The sequence below is a fragment of the Cervus canadensis genome, chromosome 9 (assembly GCF_019320065.1).
Source record: "Cervus canadensis isolate Bull #8, Minnesota chromosome 9, ASM1932006v1, whole genome shotgun sequence".
NCBI classification, from domain to species: Eukaryota; Metazoa; Chordata; class Mammalia; order Artiodactyla; family Cervidae; genus Cervus; species Cervus canadensis.
Window position 1 is genome coordinate 67,206,390 of NC_057394.1, and position 14,564 is coordinate 67,220,953.

The following is a 14,564-nucleotide window of genomic DNA, read 5'->3' on the forward strand; positions in this document are numbered from 1 at the left end:
AAGCGGAATGACTCTGGCTGTAGGCAAGCACCCATGAAATGTCTACTGCCTGACAGGCAGCCCTTGGTCAAGGGCAGTGAGCCTCACGGGGTCGGGGAGCGGGGAGCAGACAGCTGGGGACGTGGGGCCTCCGGGCAGCCCGGGGCTTCCCCTGTTTGGAGCGGTGACGAGAACACAGGGGCGGGACATGCGGAGAGAAATGAAACCGACCAGGGAGTGTGTGGCACCTTTTCATTTAGTCAATCTTTATTTAAATGTGTGCTTTTGAAATGACTTATTAAATATGACCTTTTCGAAACTCAAATCTCACAATATGTACAGTGACTTTTATGCAAACGTGCTTTAGCTGTGAGCTTTTGGCTCCCTCTTTCTCACACTAATAATTTACAAATTTGTATCACAGCAAAACCCCAGCTACTTCATTTAGTACAGCGGTTTGCTAGGAAAGAGCTAATTCAAGCTCAGAGGAAATAAAATATGTTTTACTATCAAAAAAAAGAATTCTAACAAGGTTTTGCTTTCCACTTGAAAGCACGTGTCCCATGATGTGTGGGACAGTATTTAAGCAATGAAATAAGTTTCCAATAGTCATTGCTGCGCCTTCTTTCTTTCTTTAAAATATTTACACTCATCTCTTTTAAACAAACAAAACCAGAAAAGTCAGATTCGAAGAGACTCTGGACTGTCAGGGAATGTTATAAAAATAATCTGACCTCAGTGATGCAAGACTGAAGGCCACCAGACGGTCCAGCACTGGTCAGTGCTGCTACAAGAAGCTCCCGCATCTGCCTCAGAATTCATCGCTGGGCCTGGGGGCAGGAGTAAAGGTAGCCAAGAAGGATGAAGCCACGCCAGGCAATGCTTCAGATGCTAAATCTACAAGAGCATGGATCCTGGAGAGGGATCTTCCCCTCTCCGGTTGGAGAAATATCTGGTTCAAAAACACAGTACCCTACATTACAAAAAGTGAAGATTCCTCTGGAAGGTACCAATTCATGATCTGGAAACAGAATCATTAAAAAAAAAATAGAGAACTAACAATTGTACCTTTAATGTCTTGTAAATATAGCTTTAAAATTCCATTTTGTACACTTGATGTCTGAAAACAAACCGTGACCTTTATTTAAAAAAAACACAAATTAATTCCTAAATCATCCTAGTATGCAAGAGAGTATTTGAGAACAACATTTTTACAGAAACTTTTTCAGTGAAGAATCTGATGTGAAATTACAATGACAGATTAGAAATTAGAGTGAAAATTTTTTCAGTCCTTTGAGGATGTTTCACGCATGTAATCATTTGTCCTTCCAACTGCAGTGTTCCCTTATGTATAAGTAGTCTAGAGCCCTGTGTGACCCTCTGGACCCGTGGTTTTGCACACACTAGGCATCTCGATGCAATAATTCTTACTCTGAAAAACACTTTCACCACAAAACTTCTTTCCCAAATTAAGAAGTATGAATGAAATATTCCAAATATTCACTAACCCTATAGAAGTCTGTGAAACAGCAATTACTTCTGCTAGAGCTGTGTTCTTAACCATCTGGTACAAGTTTTCAAGTGAGCTGGTCCTACCCCGGTGGGTCCTCCATGCCTGTGATCCTTGTTAGACCATCCTGTTTACACCTAGTTGGTTCCATGCTAACCTGGTCAGAGTAGGGTGTGTGTGTGTGTGTGTGTGCACGCGTGCATTTGTACCATGAGTCAGGTGTACAGAGGAGATTCATCGAGATAGAATGTGGGGTCATAAGCAGAAAGGAGGGTATCGGTTTCCTAGGAAGTTAAGAATGAATGATTACGGTTAAAAGATGTGGGCAGGGAATAGAATATGTAATGGCTGAAAATATGGATCTTATTTTCTTAGTGCCTTAAGAAATTTGTGGGTCCAACTGCAGATGGGAAAAACAGTTTTGTGCATCTTGCCCCAACTTCCAATTCTCCTCTGAGAATTTAACCCTCTTTGAGGACTGGGTGACATCCATCCTTCGAGTTCCCACTACTTGGTGGCTCATGGTGACTGAGGGCTCATCTGTAAGCCCACAGCCTTGCTGCCTTTCATTAAGAAAGGTTAAAGTTGCTTTTATCAACTTTCCAATACAATGGCTCTGATTTCATATAAATAATCACAGGTTAGAATGAATATATTATTCTAAATTAATTTTTTTTTCATTCAAAAGATTATATTCCATCTACCCTGAATGACAGATTGAGAAAAAACAGCCTTCCCAGGAATGGCTACTTTTTGAAATGACACTTCTCATACGAACTGAATAAATGAGATGGTGACGGTGGCAGGAAACTCGGTGGGACTTCAAGGGGCCACTTTCTTCAAGTCACGAATCTGTTTAATCAGGTAGTTCTTCTCATCAGTGAACTGCTCATCATCGGTTCTTTCTTTTTGGAAGTTGCTCAGAAACTCGATGAGTTTGGGTTGGTTTTTCAGAAGAATCTCCACAATAGGCTGTGTTTTGTGAGGACTGGCCACAAACACCTGAAACACGAGAAACAAACGCCTAGGACAAGGAATGCACACCTGGAAAACATGGGTCCCGCCTGGGTCTCATCTGTTACTTGAGTTATTAAACACAGAAAGCCCGAGATTTTACTCCCTTTTGGAAGAAAATCATGGTGTGAGTGACATGAGAGTCCATGAATCACATTTTCTCTTTCTTCTTTAGTGGATTGTATGTTCCTTGGAATTTGTCCATTTCATCTAGGTTACCTAATTTATTGATGTACAATTATTTGTAGTATTCTCTTATGATCTTTTATTTCTATAAGGAGGTTGAATCAGGAACCAAAAACCTCTCAACAAAAGTCCAGACAGAACCATATGATTTCACAGTAAATTCTACACATTTTGAAAGAAAAGTCGACACCAATCTACTTCAAATTCTTCCAGAAAATAAAAGAAAAGGGAATAATTCCTAACTCGTTATATGAGGTTAGCATTACCCTGTTACCAAAGCCAGACAAGACTATCACAAGAAAACTACAGACCAATATCCTTTATGAATGAAGATACAAAAATCCTCAACAAAAGACAAGCAAATGAAGTCCAGAATAATATTAAAAGGATTACACACTATGACCAAGTGGGATTTATCCCAGAAATACAAGCATGGCTCAACATAATGAAATCAATCAATGTAGTACACCACATGTACTGGACTGAACTGCATCCTCTGAAAAGATGAATGTTCAAGCCCTAACCCTTGGTACCTGTGAATATGACCTTATTTGGAAGCAGAGATGTAATCAAATTAAGAGAGTTCATACTGGGCTAGGCTGGGCCTGAATCCCACTATTAATACCAGTATCCTTAAAGGAAGAGGAAATTTTGGACACAGAAACACACAGACATATGCAGAGGAAAATGCCATGTGAAGATGGAGACAGACAGGAATGCTGCAAAATCAGTTTTACTTCAGACACAATGAATAAACTTCAATTAAAAAGAAAAGCAAAAAAGATGGAGACAGAGACTGGGGTTATGCATCTATAAGGCAAGGAGTGCCAAGGACTGTTGGCAACCACCAGAAGCTAGGAGAGAGGCACAGATTTTCCCTGAAAGCTCCAAAAGGAAACAAGCTTGCTGACACCTTGATTTTGGACTTTCAGTTGACAGAATGCAGAGACAATGACTTTCTGTTGTTTTAGAACACTTAGCCTATGGTACTTCGTTAAAGCAGCTCTAGGAAGTCAATATGACACATGAGTACATTGAAAGAAAACCATAAGATCATTTTAACTCATGCAGAAAAAGTATTTGACAAACTCCAATACCTTTTCATAATAATTTTAAAAAAGCAAACACTCAACAGCTGAAAATCCACATGCAAAAAAAAAAAAAAATTAAACCAAAAAAAAAATTAAGTTGGACCCTTATTTCACACCATAAACAGAAATTAACTCAAAATTGATCAAAGACCTAAATATAAGAGCTAATAAAACTTTTAGAGGATAATATATGGGTACATCTTCATGACCTTGGATTTAACAGTGGTTTCATGGCTACATCAAAAGCATGAGCAAGAAAAGAAAAAAATGGGTAAAGCGAACTTCATCAAAATTTAAAACATTTGTGCATCAAAGGATACTATCAAGAGAGTGAAAAGACAACACAAAGAATGTTAGAAAATATTTACAAATCGTATATATGACCAGTGTCTATTATCCAGACTATATAAAGAATTCTTCCAATGCAACAACAAAAATACACACAACCCTTTTTAAAAAGGGGCAAAGGACTTGAGTGGACATTTCCCCAAAGATAATATATAAATTATCAATATGCATGTGAAAAAAAGTTCGACATCATTAGGTCACTAGGAAACACAAATGAAGACTGCAACCAGACTAGTGCTTGCTGCGTGCTCAGTTGCTCAGTCATGTCCAACTCTGCGACTCCATGGACTGTAGCCCACCAGGCTCTTCTGTCCATGGGATTTTCCAAGCAAGAATACTGGAGTGGGTTGCCACTTATTCCTCCAGAGTATGTCCCCAACCCAGGGATCGAACCCATGTCCCCTGTACTGACAGGCAGATTCTCTACTGCAGAGCCACCCGGGAAGCCCATTTTTTTCTGTGCATATGGCTGAATGTAATAACTGAGACAAAACTGGGCTTCCCGGGTGGTGCTAGTGGTAAGGAACCCACCTGCCAAGGCAGGAAAGCAGGAGACAGGGGTTCAATCCCTGGGTCCACAAGATCCCCTGGAGGAGGGCATGGCAACTCACACCTGTATTCTTGCCCAGAGAATCCCATGGACAGAGGAGCCTGGGACTACAGTCCATAGCATCGCAAAGAGTCGGACACGGCTGAAGCGACTTCTCACTCACACACCACATATGCTCAAGTTCCAGCAGCTCTCAGAGTGGTGAGCTAAAAGGCACTGACCACCCCCATCCTCTACATGGCTTAGTAGAAAGTGGCAGTCTGGTCCTCTGCCATCAAGGAGGCTAACAGGGAAAGGAAAGAGATACCAGCTCATGGTGGATTCCTAAATTCACATTGGGCGCATCTCTGGAAGAGGGAGGCTCATAGAGACAAAGGTCTCCTGAACCTAGTATCCTGGAATTACATTAAAAAAAAAAATCCTGCATGTTCATTTATTTATTTTTTCTTGGAGTATAATTGCTTTACAATGTTTTGTTATTTCTACTGCACAGTATGATGAATCAGCTCTGTGTATAAATACACCCATCCATCCACACCCTCTTGAGCCTCCCTTCCACCTTGTCCAGATTTTTTTCATTTTAATCTAACTGTAACTTTCAAACATAATTTTTTTTCATTAATTGGCTGTGCTGGGTCTTTGTGGTATCTTTGATCTTTGCTGTGGCATGCGGGACCTTTAGTTCTTTAGTTGTGGCATGTGAACTCTTAGTTGAAGCATATGGGATCTAGTTCCCTGACCAGGGATCGAACCCGGGCCCAGGGCACTTGGAGCATGCAGTCTCAGCCACTGGACCACCAGGCAAGTCCCTAACTTTAACTTTTTTAATTTAACATTTTGCAAGTGAAGAAACAGATCCGAATGGATTTGCCCAAAGTTACTGATGGCAATTGAGCCACAACAAACACCCAGGTCTCCTGAGTTCCGGCCAGTCCTTTCCCATCACACAATCTTGTCTGTCAATAGCAGAGGCATCTCATTCAAGTCCTTGAACGATTCAAGCAAGCTAATGAAGACTGGCCATTAATAATCTGGTGAAGACATTTTTAGACCACATTTGCTGTATCTTATGGAAGGTATTTGGGGAATGAGACTATTAATGAAGAACTGTGAAAAAACTGAAAAAAAAAACTGTGAAAAATAACTTTATTTTTCTAAATAACAAAATATTATTTTTGGCAAGTAAACAATTCAGTGGGCACTTCAGTGGAAGGAACAAAGTCAGGGCCCAGGGTACATCCAGTTTATACACATGCAAGTAAACAAGGGGCCAGCTATTTTGAAACATACCTACTCTGTCCAATACTGAGACGATCCAAATTCTGACCTCAGAGGATGGAAGTAGGTTATTTCTATTTTGCCACCCACTGAATACTTCTATAATACTACATTTTGGAACAAAATTATATGAAGCATGTTTTCATCTAGGATGGCATAGTAAAACTCTGTGGGAGCTGGAATGACAAAACAATGGCAAGCCTTCTGTAATTTCCTCAGTCAAAAAGGAAGGATCTTAAGAGGGTCTGTCATTTTACACTGTGCAGGCACTTTCCTGTCCTACAAGAGCCTATTTTTATTCCACCCACTTTGTGCTTCTTCCTTATGAAATAATATAAACAGAGACGAGCACAGTAGTAACACTGCAGATTTCAAGTTCCCACCATCAGCTCTATCATTTTTGCCACATGTGCCTTCAGAATCTGAATAAAATACATTACAGATAAAATTAAAGACCATTAGACACTTGTTGATGTTATTCTCTTTCCTGATGTCATTCTTCCTCCTGTGAGGTGACTGCTATCCTGAATTTGGTATTTATCATTTCCATGCAGGTTTTTAGACCCTAACTACATACATATGAATCTATACATAGTATAGTTTTTCATGTTTTTAAACTTTAAATAAATAAAATCCTTTTAATATTTGCTTAATCCCACTCAATGTTTCTGAGATTTGCCTATATTGATCCCATATAACTCTATTAATTTTAACCCATTACTATATGCTATTCTATGAATATATCATAATTCATTGTCCTAGATTTCTGCAGATACCCTTTTATTTTTTTCATTTTGCAACATGCTAAAAATGTGCAATAAACATTTTGGTACATAATTCCTTATGCCAGTGAGCAAGATGTCCCAGGAAATGAGATTTAGGAATGAAGAGTACGGACACTTTCAGTATTTTATTTTGCTAAACTGCTCTCCCAAGTGCTTGTATTAGTACTAATTGACAGTGTAAAAACCAACTGCCCCCTAACCTTACCACAATTTGATATTGTCAGACCTAAACATTTTTGGCAATATTAAAAATGTTATGTGACATCTCATTGATATTTTAATGGCCATTTCCATGATTGCCACTGCGATGAGCATCTTTACTTATTTGTTGGCCAATCAGGTTTCCCCTGGAGAAGGAAAGGGCAACCCACTCCAGTATTCTTGCCTGGGAAATCCCATGAACAGAGGAGCCTGGTGGGCTGTAGCCCATGGGGTCACAGTGTCGAACACAACTGAGTGACTAAACAACAAACAACAAAAACAGGTTTCCTCATTTGTAAGTCACCAACTTGCATCCTTTGCCCATTTTTCTATTTAATTGTTTGCCTTTTTCTAAACGATTTGTCAACTCTATGTGTCACATTCTGTCCTGTTCTCTCACTTTGTTTATGATGTCTTTTCAAATAGGTGTCAAATTTACATTTCAAACATTATTTCCTTTTATGCTTTGTGATATCAAACTCTTTTTAAAAATTCTTCCTTCCCCAGCATCATAAAAAGTTTATTTTCTCTTTTAAAAGTTAAAAGATGTGATGCTTTTCAAGTGTAGATCTCTACTGGTAATTTATTTCAGAAAATAGTGGATGGGAGTTTTCTATATTAATAATCCCTTATCCTAAAACCATACACAGAAGAACTACACAAAAAAGATCTTCATGACCCAGATAACCACAATAGTGTGATCAGTTGCCTAAGAGCCAGACATCCTGGAATGTGAAGCCAAGTGGGCCTTAGGAAGCATCACTATGAACAAAGCTAGTGGACATGATGGAATTCCAGTTGAGCTGTTTCAAATCCTAAAAGATGATGCTGTTAAAGTGCTGCACTCAATGTGCCAGCAAATTTGGAAAACTCAGCAGTGGCCACAGGACTGGAAAAGTTTAGTTTTCATTCCAATCCCAAAGAAAGGCAATGCCAAAGAATGCTCAAACTATAGCACAGTTGTACTCATCTCACACGCTAGTAAAGTAACGCTCAATTCTCCAAGCCAGGCTTCAACAGTATGTGAACCGTGAACTTCCAGATGTTCAAGTCAGATTTAGAAAAGGCAGAGGAACCAGAGACCAAATTGCCAACATCTGTTGGATCATCAAAAAAGCAAGAGAGTTCCAGAAAAACATCTACTTCTGCTTTATTGACTACACCAAAGACTTTGACTGTGTGGATCACAACAAACTGTGGAAGATTCTTAAACAGATGGGAATACCAGACCACCTGACCTGCCTCCTAAGAAATCTGTATGCAGGTCAGGAAGCAACAGTTAGAACTGGACATGGAACAACAGACTGGTTCCAAATAGGGAAAGGAGTACGTCAAGGCTATATATTGTCACCCTGCCTATTTAACTTATAGGCAGAGTACATCATGGGAAATGCTGGGCTGGATGAAGCACAAGTTGCAGATGACACCACCCTTATGGCAGAAAGCAAAGAAGAACTAAAGAGTCTCTTGATGAAAGTGAAAGAGGAGAGTGAAAAAGTTGGCTTAAAACTCAACATTCAGAAAACGAAGATCATGGCATCTGGTCCCATCACTTCATGGCAAATAGATGGGGAAACAATGGAAACAGTGACAGACTTTATTTTGGGGGGCTCCAAAATCACTGCAGATGGTGGCTGCAGCCATGAAATTAAAAGACACTTTTTCCTTGGAAGAAAAGCTATGACCAACCTAGACAGCATACTAAAAAGCAGAGACATTACTTTGCCAACAAAGGTCCATCTAGTCAAAGCTACGGCTTTTCCAGTAGTCATGTATGGATGTGAGAGTTGGACCATAAAGAAAGCTGAGCACAGAAGAATTAATGCTTTTGAACTTGGTGTTGGAGAAGACTCTTCAGAGTCCCTTGGACCGAAAAAAGATCAACCCAGTCAATCATAAAGGAAATCAGTCCTGAATATTCATTGGAAGGACTGATGCTGAAGCTGAAACTCCAATACTTCGGCCACCTGATGCGAAGAACTGATTCATTTGAAAAAACCCTGAAGCTGAGAAAGATTGAAGGCAGGAGAAGGGGACGACAGAGTATGAGATGGTTGGATTGCATCACCAACTCAATGGACATGAGTTTGAGTAAGTTCTAGGAGTTGGTGATGGACAGGGAAGCCTGGCGTGCTGCAGCCCATGGGGTCGCAAGAGTCAGACATGACTGAGGGACAGAACTGAACTGAGAAACATTTATTAACAGTAACCCTTTCTTTACTGATTTATAATTTCTCCACTACCAAACATCAAATTTTCACATTTGCACAGGCTCACTTCTGGGCCTTACTCTGTTTTGTTGCTCTCTTTATCTATCTCCATACCAATACAGTATTATTTCCATTTATGATAAATCCAGAGGAAATCTTAATATATAGTAGGGTGGATTTCTCTACCTTGTTTTCTTTGAAAATTGTCACAGATAATCCCAGGCCATTGCTCTATCATACAAATTTTAGAATCAGCTAGTCAAGTTCCAGAAAAGGCACTGCTAGGATTCTGAATGCAATTAAGTAGAATTTATAAATTAATATGGGATTTGAATGGCTCTAGTGGTTTTTTGCACAATAAAGATCTGGTGGCCTGAAAGATGGACTAAATTTTTTTTTTTACCTTTCAAAGCAACAATTACATACATTAAAAACTGCTGTGTCTCTGACTTATAAATTCAATCACAGAATATACCTTACAAAGATTAAAAAAAAAAAAGAGGTTGGAACTCTCTCAACCCTTAATTCTATTCTAGATACTGATCCTAAGAAAATAATCCTAAGAATGGAAACAAATTAGCTTGATACATAAAATGCTCATTGTAGCTACAAATTGAAAACAGCCTAACTATAAACAACATGGGGATATTTAAGTAAACTAGAGTAAATATACTCAGTGAAAAACTATGATACCAATAAAACTATTGACTCTTTTAAAAAGCTATATATAACAACAATGAATTAGTGTTCACATATGGTATAGCATTAAGTGATAAAATTAGTGTATCAATACTGTGTACAATGTGAATTCGGCTGCAGAAAAAAACCTTTACATATGTGCACAGGAAAATAAAATTTACTAAAATCTTTACAAGAGTTAAGTCAGGGTTAGTGGATTATAGATTAGATTTCTCTCACCTACCCTACTTTAAAGAAAAAAAAAGATTTGACTTCCCTGGTGGCTCAGATGGTAAAGCGTCTGCCTACAATGCAGGAGAGCCAGGTTCGATCCCTGGGTCGGGAAGATCCTCTGGAGAAGGAAATGGCACCCCACTCCAGTACTCTCGCCTGGAAAATCCCATGGATGGAGGAGCTTGGTAGGCTACAGTGCATGGGGTCACAAAGAGTTGGACATGACTGAGGGACGTCACTTTCTTTTCACTCTTTTAAAAAGATTTCTTTATTTATTTTGGGGTGTGCTGTGTCTTCATTGCGGCGCACAGGCGTTTGCAAGTTGCAGCGAGCTGGGGCTACTCTCTATTGCTGTACTCGGACTTCTCAAACACATTGCAGTGGCTTCTCCTCTTGTGGAGCACGAACTCTAGGCCGTCCTGGCTTCAGCAGTTCTGGCGCACAGGCTTAGCTGCTCCACGGCATGTGAGATCTTCCCGACCTGGGATCAAACCCACGTCCCCTGCATTGGCAGGTGGATTCTGACCCACTGGACCACCAGGGAAGCCCCTACTCTACTTTTAAACAAATCTACTGCTTCAAGTTTCTAGGAGATGATTTTATTACTCTTACATCACAGAAAAAATATTCGAAAAAGCAGGTATTATATAGACTAGTTTTTTTTTTTTTTTTAGTTTTCTTTCAAAATGCATTAAAATATTTCTAAGCAAGGAATAAGAGTTAGTACACTGTGTTTCTTTCAGTTTCATTTAAAGTTCAAAGGAACATTTAAGGCAGAAGTGAAACTTTCAAATTCTGACACTCAGGGTTTGGGTTTTAGCTCAATCACTGATTATCTTAGTAACTACTGGGAAACAGTATCCACCTATTTTCTTACTGAAAAAGATGCAAATATTTCGAGATATAGATTCATCAGCAAATCTTTTTGAAATAAATGGGCATCCATTCAAATAACTCTAGAATTTCAACTAACTCATGCAAAACCGAGAGACTGCCTAGTTCATGTTCTCTCGAGTCAAATGGAAGGTCCAAAATAGGGATTTCACCATTTGAAACTGGAAAGGGAATGCCCACATTATTTCTGCAGGGTGCTGTTTACCTTAAAGACGTGAAAGGCTTCAAACTGGATGTTGGGGCTTTTATCCCGGAGGAGGTTCATCGTCAGTTTGAGGTTCTCTGGCTTGCTGATGTACTTGGTCATGATGGCAAAGTTGTGCCGGTCCAGGATCAGTTCACCTAGCAGCTACAGAAAATCACAAAATCAAAGTAGAATCTGAGAGTCCTCTTATTCAAAATATATCCCACTCCTTTCTCACCAGAAAACAAAATGTAAGTTATGAATGTTGACATGAAAAAAAAAAAAAATCAGAGTCCTTAAGTGCATCTTAAAGCACAGGCATGGAAGCTGTAGTTATCCTTGTTATTTTTAAACTTTTCATACAGTCTTACTAAAGTCAGTGCTTAATGCATTTGAGTCTTTTTTTTTTTTTTTTTTTAATGCCAGTCATTGTTGCAGCTTAAAAAAAAAGCTCTTTCAGGCTTCCCTGGTGGTCCAGTGGTTAAGGATCCACCTTGCAAAGCAGGGGACACGGAGTCCATCCTTGGTGCAGGAAGATCCCACGTGTGCCGGGGTAACTATGTCCTCACAGCTTAGAGCCTGTGCTCTGCAACAAGAGAAGCCACCGCATTGAGAAGGCCACCTACCGCAACTAGAGAGCAGCCCCCGCTCACCACAACTAGGGAAAGCTCACGCAGCAACAAAGACCCAGTGCAGACAAAACAAAGCTCTCTCTGCAGCTCTCATCGTGAGTTAGCCAGAAATTAATTTATAATTTTTGTCCCTTGCTTTAATGTGATTCTCACGAATGTATTTATTGCTCCTTAGGCACTGAGATAGGATAAGAATAATAAAACTGACCCAACAATGATACTTCCCTTATCTGAATAAATACACTTTGGTAGTTTACTGGAAAAACAGACTATATTAAGTGACTCTTACCTTCTCCCTAAATTTTATGACAAAACCTGATACAGAGCCAGAAAAAAAAAAAATTCATTGGCCCTGAGTCCATATGAAATTTAATAGGTACAGCAAGTTTTTATCAAAAAGTAAAACAGAACATTTTCTGGGGACAATAATTCCTAAAGTGCAGCATTGCTCCATGTTGTGAACTGCAGGTTTTTGTCCCTGTAAATCTGTATGTTGAAATCATAATCCCCAGTGCAGTGGTATTAGAGGTGGGGCCTTGGCAGGTCAACAGGACCCACGCGTGGGTTTGGTGCTCCTCCACAAGAGACCCCAGGGAGCTTTCCTGCTGCTGGCCCCTTGATCTCAGACTTCCTAGCATCCACACTGTGAGAAATAAATGTGTGTCCTTTAAGCCACCCAGTCTACGGTATTTTTGTTACAGCAGCACAAACAGACTAAGACACTTCAAAGCAAAATAAAAATGCCAAAAGCGAGAATAGTTGAAGACCCTCTGGCAGGAAAAAGCTGAACTTTTATTTTCACCATAGTGGCAGCAAAACCAAGACTCAGTGCAGCCAAATAAACAAATAAAAATATTTTTTTTTAAACCCAAAACAAAACCCACTGTGACTGGACTCATTGCTACTCCATGCCTCCCTCCACTACCTCACTTATTTTTTCTTATTCTTCTGCTTCTGTGGCTTCACTCCCCTTGCTCCAATTTCCCCCCAGCTTTAGCGAGGTGTAACTGACAAAACTGTATACATTTAAAGTGTACATCATGAAGACTTGATACGAGTACATACTGTGAAATATTTACCACAATCAATTTAATTAACACATCCATCACCTTGTGTAGTTACCTTTTCCTCTTTTTGTGGTGAGACTAGTTAAGATCTACTCTCGGCAACTTTCAAGCACACACTACAATATTACTATGAATTTTTTTTTTTTTGGCTGCAGAGTGTAGCTTGTGAGATCACAGTTCCTTGCTAGGGATGGAGCCTGCACCCCTTGCATTGAAAACTTGGGGTCCTGACCACTGGACCATCAGGGAAGTCCTACAATACAGCATTAATAACTATAGCCATCATGCTGTACATTAGATCTTCAGAATTCATTCATCTTATAACCAGAAGCTCTGACCCACAACTCCCATCCCCCTGCCCCTCACCCTATAACCAACATTCTACCTTCTGTTTCTATAGCTCAACCTTAACTTTTCTCCTCAGCTGAGTCTCCTCTCCTGCCTTTGGGCTCTTTCCTTTTTCCTAGTTGTACTTATTCTGCTTTGCAGAACAGAGTTACTGGTAAACTTTTTTAGAATACAAGCTTCACAAGGGCATGTGTCAAATCCTGCTCACGTCAGTAGCATTGACAACCTGTGTGAGGTGTGTGGATACTGTGGGGCAAATAAAGTCCAAACAACACAGAATCCTCTCCACAAAGTGTAGAAAAGAAAGGCAGCAGTTTTATTACTGAATACGTGTATCCAGAGCATGACGCTATAGGTACTCTACACAGAAGATATTACAAAGGCATACAATCCTGCCTCATTTATACAGGCAAACAGTTATAATCCAGCACATACTTATAGTCTCAAGATGAAAGATAACTGGTCACTCCCCTATAAGAGACCTCCCCTGGTAGCTCAGACAGTAAAGAGTCTGCCTGCAATTCAGGAGACCTGAGTTCAATCCCTGGGTTGGGAAGATTCCCCTGGAGAAGGAAATGGCAACCCACTCCAGTATTCTTGCCTGGAAAATCCCATGGACAGAGGAGCCTGGCAGGCTACATAGCATCCAAGGGGTCACAAAGAGTCAGACACGATTGAGTGACTTCACTTTCTTTTCTTTCCCCTATAAGAGGACTTGACAGCACACTTTCATAGCCCACTCTGAATTCACCCGGCCATGGAAGCAGCCATTTGTTTTACCTAGCTGCTTTTATCCAACTAATGAAGAGGATAATAAATCTTTTCTTATCGCTCTGACAAGCAAATGGTTACAGCTTGGAGAGCAGGCCCAAGGTTAAATTCTCCTGTGATGGAGAGGCAGGAGTGCTATCTTCCTAGATGTTCACATTCCAGGGGGACGGCTCCAGGACTCTCAAAAAATTATTCTAGGTTGTTAAACTGACAAGAAGCTTCTAAAGATATATATACAGATATGCATACATATATATTTATCTGCATATATACCCACACACATGGACTTCCCTGGTGTCTCAGTGGTGAAGAATCTGCCTGCAGTGCAGGAGATACAGGTTCCATCCCTGGGTTGGGAAGATCCTCTGCAGAGGGAATGGCAACCCACTCTAGTATTCTTGCTGGAGAATTCCATGGACAGAGGAGCCTGGCGGGCCACAGTCTATGGGGTCACAGAGAGTCAGACACAACTGAAGCCATTGAGAATACACACACTCACACACATACACATACATGTATATATAGCTTCTATGTAACTATAGATTCTATGTAGATACATATTTACTTAAATATAATATGTATAATATATACACATATATCATAT

At 39.9% G+C, this 14,564-nt stretch overlaps 1 protein-coding gene across 5 annotated transcripts in view; it reads right to left on the bottom strand.

The window, feature by feature from the left end:
* Positions 1-217: 217 nt before the first annotated feature.
* The window catches only part of CAB39L (calcium binding protein 39 like), a 90,138-nt gene continuing 75,791 nt past the window's right edge, over positions 218-14,564 (bottom strand). For all 5 annotated transcript variants that reach the window (XM_043478314.1, XM_043478312.1, XM_043478311.1 and 2 more), the window contains 2 exons: positions 11,164-11,307; positions 218-2,491 (listed from right to left, as the gene is read on the bottom strand). In XM_043478314.1, coding sequence (XP_043334249.1) covers positions 2,312-2,491; positions 11,164-11,307 — 324 coding nt within the window. In that variant the 3' untranslated portion in view covers positions 218-2,311. The remainder of the gene's footprint in view (positions 2,492-11,163; positions 11,308-14,564) is intronic.